This window comes from Egretta garzetta, unplaced genomic scaffold, assembly GCF_000687185.1.
Source record: "Egretta garzetta isolate BGI_Z169 unplaced genomic scaffold, ASM68718v1 scaffold329, whole genome shotgun sequence".
Lineage (NCBI taxonomy): Eukaryota > Metazoa > Chordata > Aves > Pelecaniformes > Ardeidae > Egretta > Egretta garzetta.
Genome location: NW_009269999.1, coordinates 5,042,940 through 5,061,382, shown reverse-complemented (window position 1 = coordinate 5,061,382; position 18,443 = coordinate 5,042,940). Strand labels below are relative to the sequence as shown.

Genomic DNA, 18,443 nt, shown 5'->3' with positions numbered 1-18,443 from the left:
GGACTCAAAAGTTTTCAGGAAGGAATGACAGTATAGGACTTGTGCATTGTTTCCTTTAAAAACAGGCCAATAAAAATCCAGCTGAGCTCTCTGTAGCAGATATCTATTGTTTCTATTAATCAAAATACTTCTATAGACTGCACATAGACATCCAGTTCCTTCTGTTTGTTCCCCATCCTGCATGTATTAACACAAAGGCACTTCAAAGGGCACCAGCAAAGTAGTTTCAAACACCAGGTCTTCCAACAGGCCAGTGACTTTAAGCTGTCATTTTGCTGGAAGTATAAACAGTAAAGTCTAGGAATTAACTAATGCTCTGATAGAAATATCTTTGACCTTAATGTAACACCAAAAACAAGTAAGGAAGACTTGTACCTACAGTATTACCCACATATCAATGTGATGCTAAACAATTCTGCTTTGAGTGCCACATTTATTTGTCTGACCAGTCTAGATGTCCCTCTTAGTTTTATTTCAGACAACAAGCAATGAAATGAATGCACATAGCAAATGTAATACATTGTGTGTGGCGATTATTTTCTTAAGCAGCTAGTATCTTCAAACTAACTTTCCAAATGACAGCTAAGAAAGCAACATCTTAATGACTGAGACAAGAGCATTCCTCCTCTGAGGAGGAAAGAAGAAGGTATTCATGCAAAGGATAGTAGATTTTTGGAACTCCTTGTTGGCAGGATAGTGCAGATGCAATAACCTTACATGAGTGCAAGAACAGACTGGACAAGTACTTGGAAGAGACCCATCAGAGGCTACCAGACAACCACAACAGGTTAGGTTCTCCTGAGCTGAAAACAGAGAGGCTGAGAGACCACTGAGAGTGTTTTGTGGTGAAAACAAACACTATAGATTATTAGCCTTTGTGAATGGCAAAGATAGGTCTGGAACATGCCAAAGAGCAGGAAGTATCCCTGTGCATTTGTGTTGGGACAAAACAGAGAGCATGATGGGGAAAAAAAAAAAAAAAAAAAAAAAAAAAAGAATTGTCCTGTTAAAACTACTCAAGCACTGAACTACACACATACTAGGTAAATGCTGATGAAAAATACTCAGCTATTATCAGCGCTATATTCAATTGCTTTAGTAAGTAACACCAAACACACACACACACACACCCCAACTACACAACAAAAAAACCCCCCAAAACACACCTCTGGACTTCAGGAAATGTCATGGCACAGAGAGTAACCAGTACATACACTTTCCCCTCTTTTTAAAATGCGTTGCAATTGCTTTCAATATGCCATCATATAACTGATGAACAAATTCAATCTGTGGTATACTCAATATCTGGCTCACTCCTGAGGACAACTTACACCAAATGGCAGACGGTAGCTCTGCAATATGAGAGCTTACCTACCAGGAAACACACTACATCTTCGACTCAAGTTTGAGAAGCAAAAAAACCTGCAACTAGGCCCTGCTCTGCCAGTAAGCGCTAGTTACAGGACGTCTAACAAACTCAGAAGCAGCTGAACTACCAGTCTCAAGACGCTCTTATAGCAGATGAATGAAGTTCACAGACTTTAAGACAATGGCCTCCAAACTTCTTCAATTTTCCTCTCATCTCCCTCTGACACATTGCACCTTCATCTGCTTGCCTGAGAGGGGACAGATGAGTGTGCTGTGCATATACTGACAGGGCTGTGGGTACTGGAATTTTGCAATGCAAGCACCCCACAGCTCTGCAGACAATGATCTGCTTCTCTAGGGCAGAACAGCTGCATGATGCTACCCTGAGTTTTACTTTCTCAGAGCATAGGTGTCAGCTAACACAGCAGCACGAGGCTGCTAACCCAATGCTTGACCAACTGCAGCTGTGTCTGCTACTTCAGTGATGATACTACAAAGGCTTGCACAGGCATTACCAAAAAAAAGAAAAAAAAAATTGAATAGACTGGCCATGAAACTGCTTCCCGAGGACAACCTCCAACACCCATCTCCAATCATAAAATTTCTCATTACCCTCTGGGTTGTGATTACTCAGATATTTTATATTATTTTAAGGTGTATCATAACTATTATTTCCATAATTGTATATATTTAATTCTTTTTTTACACAAAGGCAGAAATTCCAAAGAACTTCAAATATCACACTTTGAAATAGTGCCATTTACAGAGCGACAGACAACTTCAGTCAGTATTTACCTCTATTTTTTTAAGGCAGCCAGTACCTGCCCACACTGTTTTCAAGTGGAATTATCTGTGCAGCATTAGGCTAATGGTCTACTACATTAGCACAGTGAAAGAAAGAAAAAAAAAAAAAAAATGTCCACGTAAGTAAAATCTTCAGATTAAAATATTTTCCTAGAAACTCCATCTTCTCTTTGGTGTTTAATTATCTCCATCTTACACTTGTTCCCCATTCCATACATTAACCACTTCCATTAATCTTCATAGAAATATAACGAGAGGTACCTGGATTGTTGTCTTTCCCTTATAGTGTAAGACATTCTGTTTTGCTAGCTTTAGACTTAAATTTTGTAATTAAAGTTCGCAATTATGACCTTCAGAATAGTGATCTCAAATGTATATTAAATTTCTGTCTTTCCCAGCTAAATCTTGTTCCTTTATCTTGCATATTTTTTTTTTTTTTTTTTTCAGACTAAGGGAATGGAGAGGGAGACAAAAATCAGCATTATCAGCTATTTCTTGGCAGTAGTAGTGAATTTAAGAAAAAAAAAAAAAACAACCCCAAAAAAACCTACAACACAGTAAAAACTTAATGTGATACAAAGAAGACAGCAAAGGCCTGGCTGAGCAGACACTGTATGAAAGATAGCAGACATGAAGCAAATAAGCAGAGGAACAAATTGCCAAAAGACCAAATCATGAATTTGGAGCAATTAATGCATGACAACCTATCAAAGCATCTTGTAGAACAGATAACAAGCCTTAAAGCAGGCTCCCTAGAATAATTAATTCTGGCAAATCATAGACAAGGAGTAATCATCACATGTTTATCTCTCTTTCCAAGACATTTTACAATTAATAATTGATGTGAGGAAGAAGCATTGATATATGAATCCCAGGGCAATTCCTTTAAAGCAGAAGCATATAGGTTTCTTCCTCTCATTCTATGAAGACATATAAACATTAAAAACAACAATAACAAAAACCTAAAAGATTTAATCCTTATCTGTAGCTTGTGGGTTTCTTTTTTTTTGTCAACAGATGTAAAATGTATTTTGGGTACTGCTTAAGCTCTATGGGAAGTTATACAAAAGAATTTCAGTTAAAAATTATATTTTTTTAAACATCTACCAACATTCCAGCAGACATAGTTTGGGAAGCATTTTGAGTTTTTATCATTACAGTGCTAGAACACAACAATGCTTACGTTTTGCAAGAGACAAACTATAGAAATCTTAAGTAAGTAAGGGAGATCTCAAAGACCTGTAGACACTTTGGCACTTTAGATAGAAAAAAAATCTTGAGAAAGTAGGAAAAGTGGCTTGGTCACAACAATAGTAAGAGGAAATAAAGGCTGCAGTATGACACAGAACAGGAGACAAGGCAGGAAATGAGAGTATAAGAAGGCAGGACATGCATTTCTATCCTGTGAAAGGACAGAGAACTACTAAAAGGAGACAGGATGGAACATTTAAGGTAGCAGCAAGTTTTGAAGGTTTCCTCCCCTCCTTTCTTTTTGTTTTTTCACTGAATTCAGACCATGAGACACATAGAAAGTATGGATAAATCACACTTGCACTTTAACACTTGCATCTTCAGTAGAAGAGAATATTAATGCTTGCAAGCTATCATGCCCTGAAAGCAGAGGTACAGATCCACTTACACCACCTTTCCCCTCTTTGTCTCCCCAAATGTTGTCTCTGAACTTACAAATTTTTTTTTTTTTTTAAAGATTGGCCAGAAGTTTTTCAGCTTTTTATGTAAGAAACAACCCTGCCAGCAATTCTATGGCAGAGAACAGGCCTCCTTCAACTTTTTTGCTTTGTAAATACAAACACAAGACCTAGAAATCTAGTTTCAAATAGGTCTGTATTTTGCTGTCTTCTATATTATGGGAATATGCAGTTCTGCACTTAGTCAAAAAGGTGCACTGGAAACAAACATTTTGTCATCTCTGCAATATTTGCTAGAGAATTTTGAAGAATCAACTACACATTTTAGGTTAGTTTTCTGCCACTATAACAGAGACAGAAGTTGTTATTCTGATAAGGAGCTGGAAATCCGCTGGGTCCTGGAAAGCTCTGAACAGTCTGCTTGTCTTCAAAGCCAAACATGCCACAAAGCTCTACAATGGGCAAAGCAACTACATTTACACAGAGAATTGCTGTATGGTTGCATATTGGACCCAAGGGAGACTACAGAAGTAGCTATACAATTCCAGGACAATACCACATATGAAGATTGTTGTATTATACCACATGAGAACAACAGGAAATCAAAAATACCATTGACTAAGGTTTATTGCAAGCAACATACCTTGCGCACATATAAAGTAAAACCCTAAGTAAGAACTGGTCAGAGTTACCTCTTTTTTTTACTTGAGAAATGTAATGTTTATTCTTAACTCTAAGGAACAAATTTCAGATTATGAAATTATTTTTAAACCTCTCCTTTCTGAAACGTCTTAGAATAGCAGTCAGATCTGTTAAAAAAAAAAAAAATCTTCTGAAGTATGATGGAGGCTTTTTTTTCTTCCCCTGTTAAGTTTCAAGAGACCTTCTGGACTAAACAAAGCAACAAGACTCAAGTTTCATTGTCCTTTGCAGCCATCAGAACAGTCATGCAATCTGTTTTGAGGTGTCCTTTAATCTCAAATTGTTTCTACTAGTAGTAGCAGATATAAATGAAAATCAGTTAATATTATACTAGAGTAAAAATTCACTCACTATTTCTCTCTCATTTCATTTTATCCAAATGAAGGGGTTTTGTTGCATGTTACCTGAAGAGAGTTCAAATGCAGCCCAGGAAGTTCCAGGAGAGCACAGTATGCAGTTAAAATAGTAATCACTGCAATAATAATTTCTATGTAGTGCATCAACTTAGAATGTGCTACGCATGATTTCCCCTGGCTCTTGGCACAAGGCTGCAAAGGTGGCATTATAGCTCCAGAGCTGCCCATGAGCAGAGTGGAGGAGATCAGACTGGTATGTGGTATCCCTGGAAAGGCAAACAATTCAAGCTACCGCATACATTCTGGTGTAGTAAAGACTAACAGATGCAACAAGGGAAGCTCCAGCATCACTCCTGGTACAGAAGAAATGAGATCAATTTAGGAATTTGTTATTTTGTTATCTTGTCTCCTAATCAAAGTTGGGATTCCTGCTGCATATTTTGACCAAGCAACCATCTGCAAAACTTCACTCCCTTTTAAGCTATACATGCAGGACCATAATGAAAACGTCAGCGAGTATGTTTCCGAAAAATATCTAAACTTTCCAAGCCTCTAGAGTCAAAAGAGAAACAGTATGATATATGTACCTCAGTATTCCTAATCAGCTAAGAAAATACAGCCATGCATATCTAAAAATTTCCTCTGTAATAAGCTCTAAATAACCATTAGATTAGATACTATAGTAGGTTTCAAGTTCAGGAGGAGCTCAGCCCAGAAAGAATTAAGAATACTCTGATCCAGAACAGTCCCTCCAAACAAACAAATCAATCTATAACCAAAAAAATTTACTTCTACTTTCCTAAACTATAAATGGCTTTAGAAGTATTGAGGAAGAATTAACTTGTCTTACAGCAGAAAAACTGAAGTTCCTTCTAAGTAGGCAAATCTACAATCTTTTAATGCCCATTTTCACCTCCATGCCAAAGACTTCCATTTCAGAAGGGGCTCAGATATGCAGAAATTTTATTTGAACACAGACACGTTTCAGGTAAAACCAGATAAGTTGCTATTTTTCATCGCACAACATGCATACGGATCTGTCCCAATGGAGTTCTCACAAGAGCTTCAGGAAAACAAGATCACCCTAAGGGAAGGGCAGTGCAGTAAGAACAATATGAACACTACAGTGCTCTCTATTCACAGGGCATTTAAACAATACAAAGGCATTTTTGTCCTCCAGCAGATTACCAGCATGGTGAATGTGGCTATGACATGAGTCAATACAGAGGTAGGAGTTCCTCAGTCTTGAAACTGGCAACGGTCATAAGGCACTTTTAAGACAGTAATATTTGACAGAAGAAAAACTGCCTAACCTCCTTTGGCAAAGTGTGGCGTATAAATTTCTGAATATAAGAAGCAATCCTGAGTCTCAGAGTAAACTCTCCATTGAAAAACTTGTCTGGTTAAAGACAGCAGCTACCAGGAAAGTGAGGAACAAAACCCAGTGCTATTTTAAAGGCCAATTGATTCCTTAGCTCAAAGCAAAGCTGACTCTTGAGTTTTATTCTGTGTACCAGATCAGAACTGGAATGCCATCAGTTTTATTTTGATCTATCTCTGGGGAGTTAATTTATCGAGTTAATCATCATAAGAGGCATTGCATACTGGGATGCATACAAACAATTTTATATACCATTATCAGACGTTCCAGAAAAGACTCAATCCTCTTTCATTTAGACACCCTTCTACATTCACATTAAGGCAGATTAATTCAACTTTATGTTGCTCTTAAGATGAGAAACCATGGATCTTGCACTAAATGGAAGTGTTCAGTTTTGTGATTTAGTTTCAGCGACCACAAACTTGATGATTATTTTGCTATTTAAATATTTTGTTATTCAAGTAATCCAAATCTATTGATTCCGGACCTGCGTTTTGTAATTGGCAGAATCCCATGAGTCTGAAAAACTACATCTGATCACAGATCAGTCTGTCTCAAAATATATAAACTCTTCAGACAAAAACACAGATATAATGACCAGCATTCTCTCTTTCCTATCTTCTATATGGTCCTAATCGAGCAGCGAAAGAACAGAAACGGTGAAGTACAGAGCACCAGTCATTTAGGAGAGAAGTTGAGTGTTTTGCAACACCCACAATGCCTGGAGACCAGTGCCCTCAAACCAGTACTTCCAAACACAGAGGTCAATCACCAATTCTCTAAAAATCACTTGAAAATGAAGGCGGTTCTTAATCCAACTTTAGCTCTTTCTAGCTGATGAGTAACATCGAGAGACAGGATATCCTGCACTTTAAAGACAAATTTGATTTTCTCTCTGAAATAAACATGACTAAATCCCTTCCAATATATTAATGAAAACTGTAGCAAATGTCTGACCATAGTAGAAAATAACTATTTCCTCAAGACAATATCAAAACTCAACTGTCCCTAGTTGTCTACAGACTAGAGCATACCTTAAATATTTCTGCCACAGCAGAGGTGATTCATCAGAAGAGCAACAATCAGCACACTTTGAGCACGATAGTGTTAATTAACACAGCAATTACAGGTCAGCTGTCCGCAGAAGTGAACTGAAGGTTAAGGTGCAGTTACAGACAGTCTGATCTATTCTTTTAGTACTCCTCTGACCACACAGTAAATCATTCCAAGATTCCAAACTAGAGAAATAACAATTTGATCAGAAAAGAGCTTTTTATTGGGTTGTCAATCTGACTTTGTCTACCATGCAGTCAAACTATCACGAGAACCAAGCATAACCAAAGGACACAGGACTACTCATTTGGAAACTGAATAAGAGAAGATGGGGGAATTGTCTCAGCTGTCTCATGAAACTACACCCTTTCTGGACTTCAGGCATTAAGAAAATTGCACCAGAAGAGCCTTGCATTTGGCTGAAATCATTTTCACACTAGACTATGTTCCCATTCTGCTGCACATAATCAAATTTGTCTCAGACCATAGGTAGTTGTTCCACTCATACTCACCTTTAGGGTTTCATGTATTACAGAGATACTTGAGATTTGTTCTGGTCAAGAAATTGCTATGGAGACACGCATTTCTACTTTGTTGTTAGTAGTGTTTCTAAAATTATTAAATTATAGATGGAGCTACAGAAGCCTATTGACTTGGTACTCGCAGTCCTAACCTATTAACACTCCCAACCACTTTAGCAATAGAAAAGTAGGAAACTGGGAAGAGCTTAAGGTTCAGGGAACACTGCTCATTACAGTGGAAAAGCACCGCTTTCATCATTGAAAGCAAAACCAACTTCTCTCTAAACCATTGAAAGGAAGCTCCAATATGCAACTGTAGTTGGTTCATACCTGTAGCTACGCACCTCCCTCTCACCGTTCCAGTCTTCACTCTAAAAGATAAGGGAAAAACAGACATTGATTACTCCAGAGTTAAAATCAAATAATAACAATCATTACAACATGAACTCCATCCTGTAAAATACTAAGGACTGTGAAAGTAAAGCATATTTCTAATAACAGAAGTCATCATGAGGTGGTAATCCTCATTAGACTCAAAAATGAAGTTGTGCATTTCAGAAATACAGAGAACAAATGGAAGGGTGCAAGAGAAAGGACTGCAAACACAGCATGGCTGAAAAAACATAAGTCCTGTAGCTTCCTAATAACATTCAGTGGGCTTACCCTTCCTCTGTCTGGCTTTTTGGCTCTCATGACCAAAGCAGAGTTACCAACAGCGGTACCCACAATCCTAAACTCCTACATTACATTATTTTGACAGAAGCAGCACTAAAGGATGACAATAATCCTGCAGATGGGAAATCTAATTTAAGATAGCATAGATGGAAATATGTGGAAGAACTCTGAATTACGGAACACAGAGCTAACAACCCAAGGAAAAAAAAATTTACTTCTACATCTTAAGCAAATCATCAACCAGGAACCATACAGACTTTCTGTACCAGCATCTTATAAGTAGGGGCGCTACTCTGTGATTCAGGGTTCTCTTTTTGCAGATTCAGTAATTGACCCAAAAGACAAGCTAGAATATATTTAAATACAAACTTTGGATTTTTTTAGTTGCTTGGGTTTGGTTTTGTTTGTTTGTTTCTGAAGACTTTTTTTCTCTGCTTCTTCCTAGGTTATTTTGCAGAAATACACTCATGGTTGTTCAGCAGTATTTTACAGAGAATCCAAATATGTTTATTTATCTATAGGTACCAAACCAAAACCTGCATCCACCTGCAAGGAGAAGAGTTATATAAGGCTATTTGAGAGCTCACATTTTCATAACTTCATAACGTTTGTTCTATATTCTTTGAGAAGTGTGGATAAGTCATTCATATCCTCTTCTAACTTGTCTTGTAATATACTTGGATATTTATCACATGTACTCATACCCTCTTTTCCAGAGGGAGATCTCTTGAAAATTTTTTATCCCTATTTTGTAGCAATTTTCAATTGTTCTCATTTCTTCCTAATTTGTTCAATTGATTTAATATATTATACCCTCTAAAAGAACACAGAATCTTAAACGCAACAAATAATTTTCTTATAATACTAGTTAAGAACAATAAAAATCATTCCATGAATCCTGAGAAACATAACTCTGTTATCTAAACTGTGTATTTTTAGAATGATATGTTTATCTGTTATGGAATATTACTGAAAACTGACTATTGATCAGGGAATACTTTACATACTTATTTTTGTTCTGTTTCACAATAACAGTCTGGATTATGAAGCTCTTACTAGTGATTCAGGCAAACATGTCACCTGAGGACACCTCCTTTCACCTCACCCACATTCCTTTGCTTTTTTGAAGTTTAATTAAACAGTATTTGTTTATGACCAAAAAATGGTCTCAGATTCCTGCTAACAGACCTGACTTCATCACATAACACAAAATTTTTGTTTTCTTCCTTGTAAACCCAATCTTTGTCAGATATTTAAATGCTATGAAAGTTGTCATAAATGCCAATTCATATTTCTGTGATAACCAGCTTTCAGAAAAAACTGAAATGCACAGCTCATTGATCTTGTAAATGCTTAAATACTGGTAAACAACATTTTAATGTTAAAAAGAAAATCTTCCCTTCGCACATGTAACACTCTACAGAATTAATTTAAAAACTTCAAAGGAACCAAAAGCACAGCTGACATAGCCAGAGGAACCCAGAACTCTTGGATACCTTTGGAAAAAAATATACAACTCACTGAATCAAAGACAAAATCCAAGACAATAAACACTTTGAAAAGCAAACAGTAAATCTGACAGCCACCTGTAGAAAGCCTGGGACAATGCTCTTAAATCATAAATGCTTCTGAAAACAAAGTTGTTGTAGTATGGTTCATTTAAGTGCATGCAGAACATAAATACACCAAATATTTTATCCAAGTTTACACATCAGAAAAACCTAGCCCAAAGTCCAAAGAATACAACAACTGTATTCTCGGAAGAAATCAGGACTTTGATACCTCAGATCAAGGTATGTACAAGCTGGTGTGCTGCTAGCAATGTGTGTAGCATAGCAATTTCTGTAATTAACTGACACGGCAGTAAGTTCTTGTGCAAACTGTGGATTCACCTCAGCCCAGCATTAGACGCTGATAGTGAATGGCTTTCCTAGTTGCATTCATGTAGGTTCTTAGAGGGGACAGCAAAACAATTAACAAGTGTAACTTGGGACATCTCATCACAACTTTTGCAAAGAATGTTTTTCCTGAAGTTGCCTCCCAACTGAAGTGCTGCATCTGAGTACAGATGTCACTTCCAACTTCTTCTGTACAAAGATGGGTGGAACTATGACACCACCTGACAATTCCATGTAGAAAAACAAAGGTTTAATCCTTAGATTTAACACTTAGCCTTGCCAGATCTAAGAGTGACAAAATACACTCTTGCTGATATACAAACAGTTGTAACTTCTGGTATGCAATATAATATAAATAGAGCTGCAGCTGGTAATGAAAACAAGTGGCTCTAGCCACTAAGTACTAGACAATGGATATGAGCCCAATAAATCTAGTGATACTGCTTTTATAGCAGCAAAAACTTCAGCCTCACCATTACCCAGAACTATCTGTAAGAGAGTATTGGATCATTTAATGGATTCTGATCAATGAAATTACTGTCATAGTCAGCACTTGTCTAGACCAGTTAGTTCTGATTTCTCATTACACTTTCCAGGAATTAATGTTTGTGGGATGTCAAGATTACCATTGACAATTAAAGAGGCTAACAGATAAAATACACCACAGAGCTCAGACCCAGACACATCCTGGCATCAACAGGCTCTCACATAAATCACCATTCAGTCTGTAGTCACTGTGGCTTACCTACTTTTTAAGTACCAACATGGCCAATAATAAAAACTTGGAAATATAAAAATAACTGTTTCTCCGAAGGAAGTGCAGGACAGAGATAATGATGCATCAGAGGCTGAAGGAGCAAGTGCACTAGTCAGATTAGGAAGAGAGAAGCCTACACAAATCAGATGAAGTTTCAATTACTGTACAGCTTAGGCCAGGACCCACAGAAAGCATGTCACTTTCTAGTAAACTTTACTTATGAGACAGCAAGACAACAGAGATAGCGACAAGAAACTCCTATCATGCCAAAACCTTACCAAGGAAGCAGGCATACTTTCTTATCTGAGAAATGCCTGTCTTCTACTACAATCTTTACACCACCCAAACCTCTCAGCACCAGAAGCTACTTGCTCAATGCAAGGCCACAGCTCCAAGTCACTGTGCCTGCTCACTTCATTTTTGCAGAGCGAGCTGTCAAATACTGTTTTCCTCAGTGGCGCCAGCAGAAGTACTAATGTGCATCCAGGTTAGCAGACAATCTGTACAGTTAGTAAACAGACCAAATTACTCACAACAGTATGTTCAACTATCAGAGTGTAAGTTTGCTCAACTTCAGATGTAATAGGAAGAAGAGAATGAAGAATAGAAGAGGTGCATATTTTGGGACCACTGCAGATTAAGAGAAAAAGAGAAAGGAAAACATTTTAAATGCCATGCTTCAACTTACTGTAACCAGAACATAATAAAATACTTAAGATTTGGGATGTAGACCATATCTGCAATGGCTGTTCCATGCCCAGTCTGCAATTACAGCTTAAACATTCCCCAGAACAATCATTAGTCTTACAACCCATAATGAAAATGTCAAGAGACACACTTTGAGAATGCAAAACAATCCTACGGCCTACTGTTGAAAACATGAGTCTGGGGCTTAGATGACACGAGTTCTATTACTAACTACAGGACTAAATAGCATTGGACAAGTCACTTTATGGTCCTAAGAGTTTCCATTTGTACAGTATTATCATCTTGTTTTCTTTGTGAAAAGATACTTGGAGAATGAATAACCAAATGTATTCAATAAGAGTCAGAGAGTATGATTACATTGTTACAGCTGGATCTCAGCTGAAAACCTAGCAAACAACTTCTTAAAAAAAAGTTTCCACAAAACATTTGTCTGTTAATAAAAACCACAGAATCTCACCAACAAAATATTTAAGCTTGCTATATCCTTCCAGATTACAGCACTAAGGCACTCTCAAAATATCTCAAGAGTTGCAAACGCAGAAGGTACACACCAATGCAACATTTTATTTACTTTTTGAATGAGGATCCAAGATATTCAGAAAACACACATTCATGTTATGCTTTATGGATACTCTACATGCCACAGGAAGACCTATCAAACGTAGCCAGAGCTTTATGTCTGCTTTTGGGTAAAAGATTGAGGTGTAGCAAACAGAAACAGTATTCTCAGTTTAATCACTAAGCCTCCTTTTAAGAAGCAACGCCACTAGCTGAACTTTAATAACCTCATTCACCTCAGCCATAAGATTCAAATACTAACACTTTCACTTACCTATCATTAAAGGCAAGATAAAAAAAAAAAATCAATAGAAAAATCTTCCCTGTGCAATGTTTAGACAGACACGGTTTGCATAGCTGTGCATTAAAATAGGTCTTTTATAGTGGTATCAAGGTACTTACACACCTCTTTCTTTTGATTGCACAGAAGAGAAGAGTTTCAAATCCAAACAGAGAAGATGTATTGCAGGTCTCCCCACAAAGATCCTCAAATGCAATCACTATTCTGTACTATTACACCTAAAATACTAAAAGAGGACACAGTACACATGACCATTTCCAGCATCTACTGCCAACTTCAGAGGGAAAAAAATTTTGAGGCGCCCCAATTTCGAAAGATCAGAATCAAACTGGATACAAAATTCTGAGTAGACTTGAAATTCTGCATTTGCAAAATGTTTAAGTATAAACTTTCATATTTTATTTCAGAGAAGCACAACTAAGAAAGACTGATCTACCTTAAGCTTGTATGTGTCTCTCGCTTGGCTTATATTAGACAAATACTTGCCATGAAATATACCTCACAGAATCTGCCATTGCCACACCTGCAAACCAAAGAGTAAAACATGCTCAATTTTTTTTTTTTTTTTTTTTTAAATAGGCACATGGTCAAATCCTTTGCAGAAGTAAATGGATACAAGTCTCAAATTACACTCATTTACATCCGCAAAGAACTGGAGTCAATGCTCTATTTTAAGGACTTAACATTGATTCAAATCACTTTCAACTGCAAGTAATTTTCATTAATACTTCAAGACATTGATATTGGGTATGTAGAGCTGAAGCTTTAGAAAATATTTCACACTATTTGTTTTTCTTCATCAGAGGCAAACACTGGCATTGCTGTGGGAACATTAACTTAGGAATGTCCTGACTTTTGTTCAAATACCCAAATGAAATAAAATCTAACCATTTCACTGCAAAGCAGTTCTTCCTAAGCTTCTACTCAAGCTCTCTGAAGGTTTCTCATTTGTCATCATTTGCAGCATCATTATATACTTTGGTTTCTTTTTCGCAGTATTTACCACCTCTTCCATATCTTTATATAGTATCCAAAGCATGCTAACCACTGTAAATAATATAGAAACATCAGAAAAAAATTCTGCATTAACTTACAACCTAATACCTACTGAAAACACATAAACACATAAACACATGCAGCAAACTGAAGCATTATTTTTGCCTGAATACCATTCACAAATGTAATGCCACACTTAAGATGAACTTTTCTCTGTCTGAAGAAGCCTAGCTTTCATTCTTAGTTACAAATATCTAAAGACAACTAACAGAATGTCTTTCCTACTGATAGCAGCAGCCTTTTACTCCACAAACTACCCTCATAGCCCATTTTGTGACCCTGAAACACCCCCTCCAGGCTGCTCACCTGCGGTGATTAATGCTCACTGACTCCTGTGCCAGCACAGCTTAGCTTGCTCCTCCCTCTTCCCAAGGCCCCAGAAACCCTCCCTGCTGTACAAGGCTAGATCCGTCACCTGATCTTAGACTTTAGCTGGGTGGGGGGAGAAGGGAGTGGGAAGGATCAAGAGTGTCAATGCACTTTGCCAAGAACTAGAGAGACTCAGTACTTGCTTGTAGTTTTATGCACGTATTTCAGACTTTCTTCACTTAACGCACTTCTCCATCAATTCTTTCCATTCACTTTTCCTGGAAGGCACCGTATGACATCAGCTGGTTTCCACTGCTAGCAGAAGGAGACTCCAGAAACTTTATGACAAAACCAAGTGCTATAAATACAGTTTTGGCTGCGTGAGGACACGAAATAGACATAAAATCCTCTTATATATCTTGCTGGATTCTCAGGGTTTCTATACCTCATATCGAGACTCTGGAGGTACCTTACACTTCCAGAATCAAAACCTCACATGTAACAGTCTACATGGAACATTATCTTCTCTCTGTCCTCGAATTTCTTCCCAAACTAACAGCAAGCTTCTCTGTACAGCAGCGTCAAACACAGCATGTGTCAAATACTGTATTCCTAAAGAAATATGACAACATTTAGTACCTCCCTGTCTAGAATCAAATGATATGTGCCACAGCAGGTAACACATGCAAACAACTCTCACCTCATTTTTTTGGGTTATATTACTAGAGAAGACTGGATGTAAACTGTCCATAAAAGTTAGATAGAAATGGGGTGGAAATACAAAGGAATAGATCAAGATACTCTTACTATAGTAGCAGTTTAAGCCAATGGTCTTGCTAAAAGAATACAGCACAACTCTTTCCTCAGCAGCTATCCATCCCCACCGCTGTATAACAGGCCTGAGAAAGGAAGTGATCTAGGTGTGATCTAGCCTACCAACAACAGGAAAGTAATAGTTTTAACCCAGACATGTTCCCTGAGTCAATTCACTGCACAACCACACAGATGCCCTTGGCAGTGCAAAGGAAATAGGAAATGCATGAAAGATGGAACAAGCCTCTTTCAGAGCAATATTGGCATACGCTCATTGAAATTACTCATGGAACTGTATCATCAGATTTAGATGCTGAATTTCACGTAATTAATTCTCTACTGATTAATCCTTTTTAAAGGCCCCAAGAGATAAGTAAGGCTTCCACTACTTCCATTAAGAAAACACTGTACTTGTAAAAAGTGTGTGCATGTTCTTCCATATAATCACCTTTATTGTCCCAATTCTTTGTCAAGGGGACTGCCTCCAATATTTAAAGACATGTCACTCCCTATCCTTGATTAAACTATACGGTTCAGCTTTTTAAAATCACAAGTAAATCCTTTTCAACTTTCACTTTTTACTTATTCTTCCCGGAGGTTAATACCTGTAATTGCTTTTCAACAGCAGTCAAAACTAACTTTAAATGAACTTAATTCCAAATTCCTATAATCTTCCCAAATGTTCACACCCTTCATGTAACTTTATTATTCAACCGCAAGATTGTAACATTAAAAAATATATATATTTTTAGTAAAAAAAAAAAAAAGCAATAAGGTAAGAAGAAAATAAAAAAGAATTAGCTATTCCTGTAGAATTTCAGGACCTTCAAAGGATGTCAGACAAAAGTTAGTTTCTGACTTGTCTCCAACCTTGATAAAACCTTTTCTGCAAACAGGATAATAATGCAGTCAATCCAGAATGGATTACTGGGTATTCACCCTTAAATTCAAAGTATATATGGCAAATATGATTTCCTGACCTTATACGTCTAAAGCATTATATTTTGCTACATGAATCACTTGAAGTCCTGGAAATAGGCAGAGCACTAAGACACCCTTTTTGCACTAGCGGGCAATAGGTGCAAGACAAATTTACTACGTATGTAGCTCAAAGCATCTGCCTTTCAAAAAAATCACAACTGACAGCTTAGCTTAGCTCTGAACAATGCCACTTTCTTACACATCACCTTTAAGAAGATTCTTACAAAATGGAAGATTTAAATCCCCTAATGCCGTTCTGCAGCCTGGCTTTATCTTTCTTCTACTCAACACACTTGGTGAACATACATTTTTCAGTGTTCTTCTCATTTATCATGACGTCTTTGACAAAATGGACTAGCAATATTTTTTAAACATGCAATAGTGTACTTCCAAGAGGCCCTTGAAACTGCCTAATCATATTCCTGCAAAAATTAAGTAAGCTACCAGAAAACATTTTAAAGTAGAGGAATTGTATAACTGATCACTGGCATCAAACAGTACTAAGATTTGCTTTTAATTGGTATTGTAAACTCAGAAACAGTTTAGATTGTTTTTGCCACTTTGCTCCGGCTAGTATAAATGAAAGAATGTCAGCTGGGGAGTCAGGAAGTGGAAGAGTGGGAAGAAAGAAAGGCAGAGGCCTTTAGGAGGATGCAGTAATGGGGAAACATATCAGGGCACTTACAATAAGCTTAACATCCCAGAAGCTGCGTATTCACAGTGAATTCCATAGCTTTTCCAGATGAAGATGGGCCAACTACCTCAGCGTGTCCCCGTTACACAAAGAACGATCAGAAAACAGCCACACCACAAAGTTGCTTGAGTTCAAGCAGTTCAAGAATGAGATGACCCTCTGTCACACATCAATCACAGTTCCCTGCCTGCAGACACAGTGCGATTCAGACATTGCTGGGCAGCTGAGATCCCTTAATTTGCCTCCAAAATTTTCTTCTTCCAAATGCGAGATACACATAGCTTTCTCAAGAGGAAATACACTGAAGACACTGCAGTGATAGGAAAGAAAAATAATTCAGACTGAGTTTATGGAACGTGGTCCTCAAGAATTATTTTGGCAAGATGCTATCTTCTGTTTCACAAGTGAAACAATATTTTCCTCGCTCAAATTCCAGAAACAAAAGGCCTGATGCCTATTTGCATAGATAATCAAAAGGCAGCAGAATTTCTAAGTGAACAGCATCCCCTAAAAGACAGGAAAAGTACCCTATAACCCATTTCCCTCTTTCTCCCTCTCAAAAAATTTATTGCCAATGTTAATGGTGGATCCAGCTGCTGCCCCTATTTTGAGCACTGTTCTGCTACTCAAAGAACATCATATCAACAGTTTACTACAGTGTCAGCAGCTAACAGACTTCCTGCATTGTTTGTTCACCTGATCTACTACTTAAGAAAAGCAATTGTCAATAGTCATCCCAATGTGTGCAGAGCTTTAATACAAAGTTTATGCAAATACACAGCCAGGGAAATCCTAGTTTCCAGCTCTTCCTAACAAGGTATTTCCTACAACTCTATCCCTCAGCACCAACTCCTTATTCCAAACTAGGCTGGCCAGATTCCATCTCCTCATTAATCCCCCTTGCCCATAACAAGCAAAGACAGCTTTCAGTTCTTCCAGGACAGGATCTAGTTTTCATTAATCTTCATGGCAGAACAGTGACAACAGACCTTTTATAGCAAGATAAAGGTCCTGGCTAATCACTCCCGAAAGCAGGCAGGGACATTAAAACCCTCATCCCAGAAGACAGCAGCTCTTTTGGAGGTTAAAACTATATCTTTCTGATGCCACTGCCACCCACTACATATTCACCCTACAAGACAACTGCCTTCCCTCCTCCGCTCCCGGTCCCTAGACTCCCAACTTGTATGAACTGCATTCTACAAAAAAAGGAAACATCCACAAACAGATCACCTTTCACTTGGAATGCCAGTCCTCCCCAGAGACAGACAGACAGACGGACGTAACGACAGAGACTGTAAGCCCTGGCTCTCAATTCTGCTCAGCAAATGCCGAATGCCCACAAGGCCAGCCACACCGCCTCGTTAGCTAGCGTGCTGCTGCTGTACAAATATAGAAAGCAGAAAGTGGAACAACCGTTTCAGCAGAAGAGATTCTGTTCAGCTCTCCGAGAGGGAGGAGCAGGGAGCTGAACCAGCCGAACTGCTTTACCCATACATGGTCTCTGAAAGAGACCATTGCTAAGACAAGTTCCTTTACACACACATACAGCCTCCCCCCCTTCACTGTCACACTGTGCATGGGAAGAAAAAAAAAAAAAGAAAGTGTACGGGCTTAAAGGAGGAGTTACTGCTTTGAAATGAGTTTCAAGTCCATTTTGCTTGAGCCCACCTTAATAATGCACAAATGTCCATCACTTCATCCAACAGAACCTGGGCAGCAACTCAAGACAAAATAAGAACCTGCCTTCCAGGGAATCCCCACATCCACCGGCATTTCAAGAACAACTGAACTAGCCAGGTCTTCCTTGTTGCTCTTGGACGCACACATACACACACACTAAGCTCTTGGTTTGACCT

The 18,443-nt window shown here is 37.9% G+C and overlaps 1 protein-coding gene across 14 annotated transcripts in view; it reads right to left on the bottom strand.

Moving 5' to 3' along the window:
* The window catches only part of CELF1 (CUGBP Elav-like family member 1), a 66,939-nt gene that overhangs the window by 42,949 nt on the left and 5,547 nt on the right, over positions 1-18,443 (bottom strand). For 13 of the 14 annotated variants that reach the window (XM_035902978.1, XM_035902969.1, XM_035902979.1 and 10 more), the window contains one exon: positions 8,165-8,205. In XM_035902978.1, coding sequence (XP_035758871.1) covers positions 8,165-8,205 — 41 coding nt within the window. Of the gene's footprint in view, positions 1-8,164; positions 8,206-18,443 lie in introns of those variants that run through there. The other variant, XM_035902981.1, reaches the window with a different exon arrangement.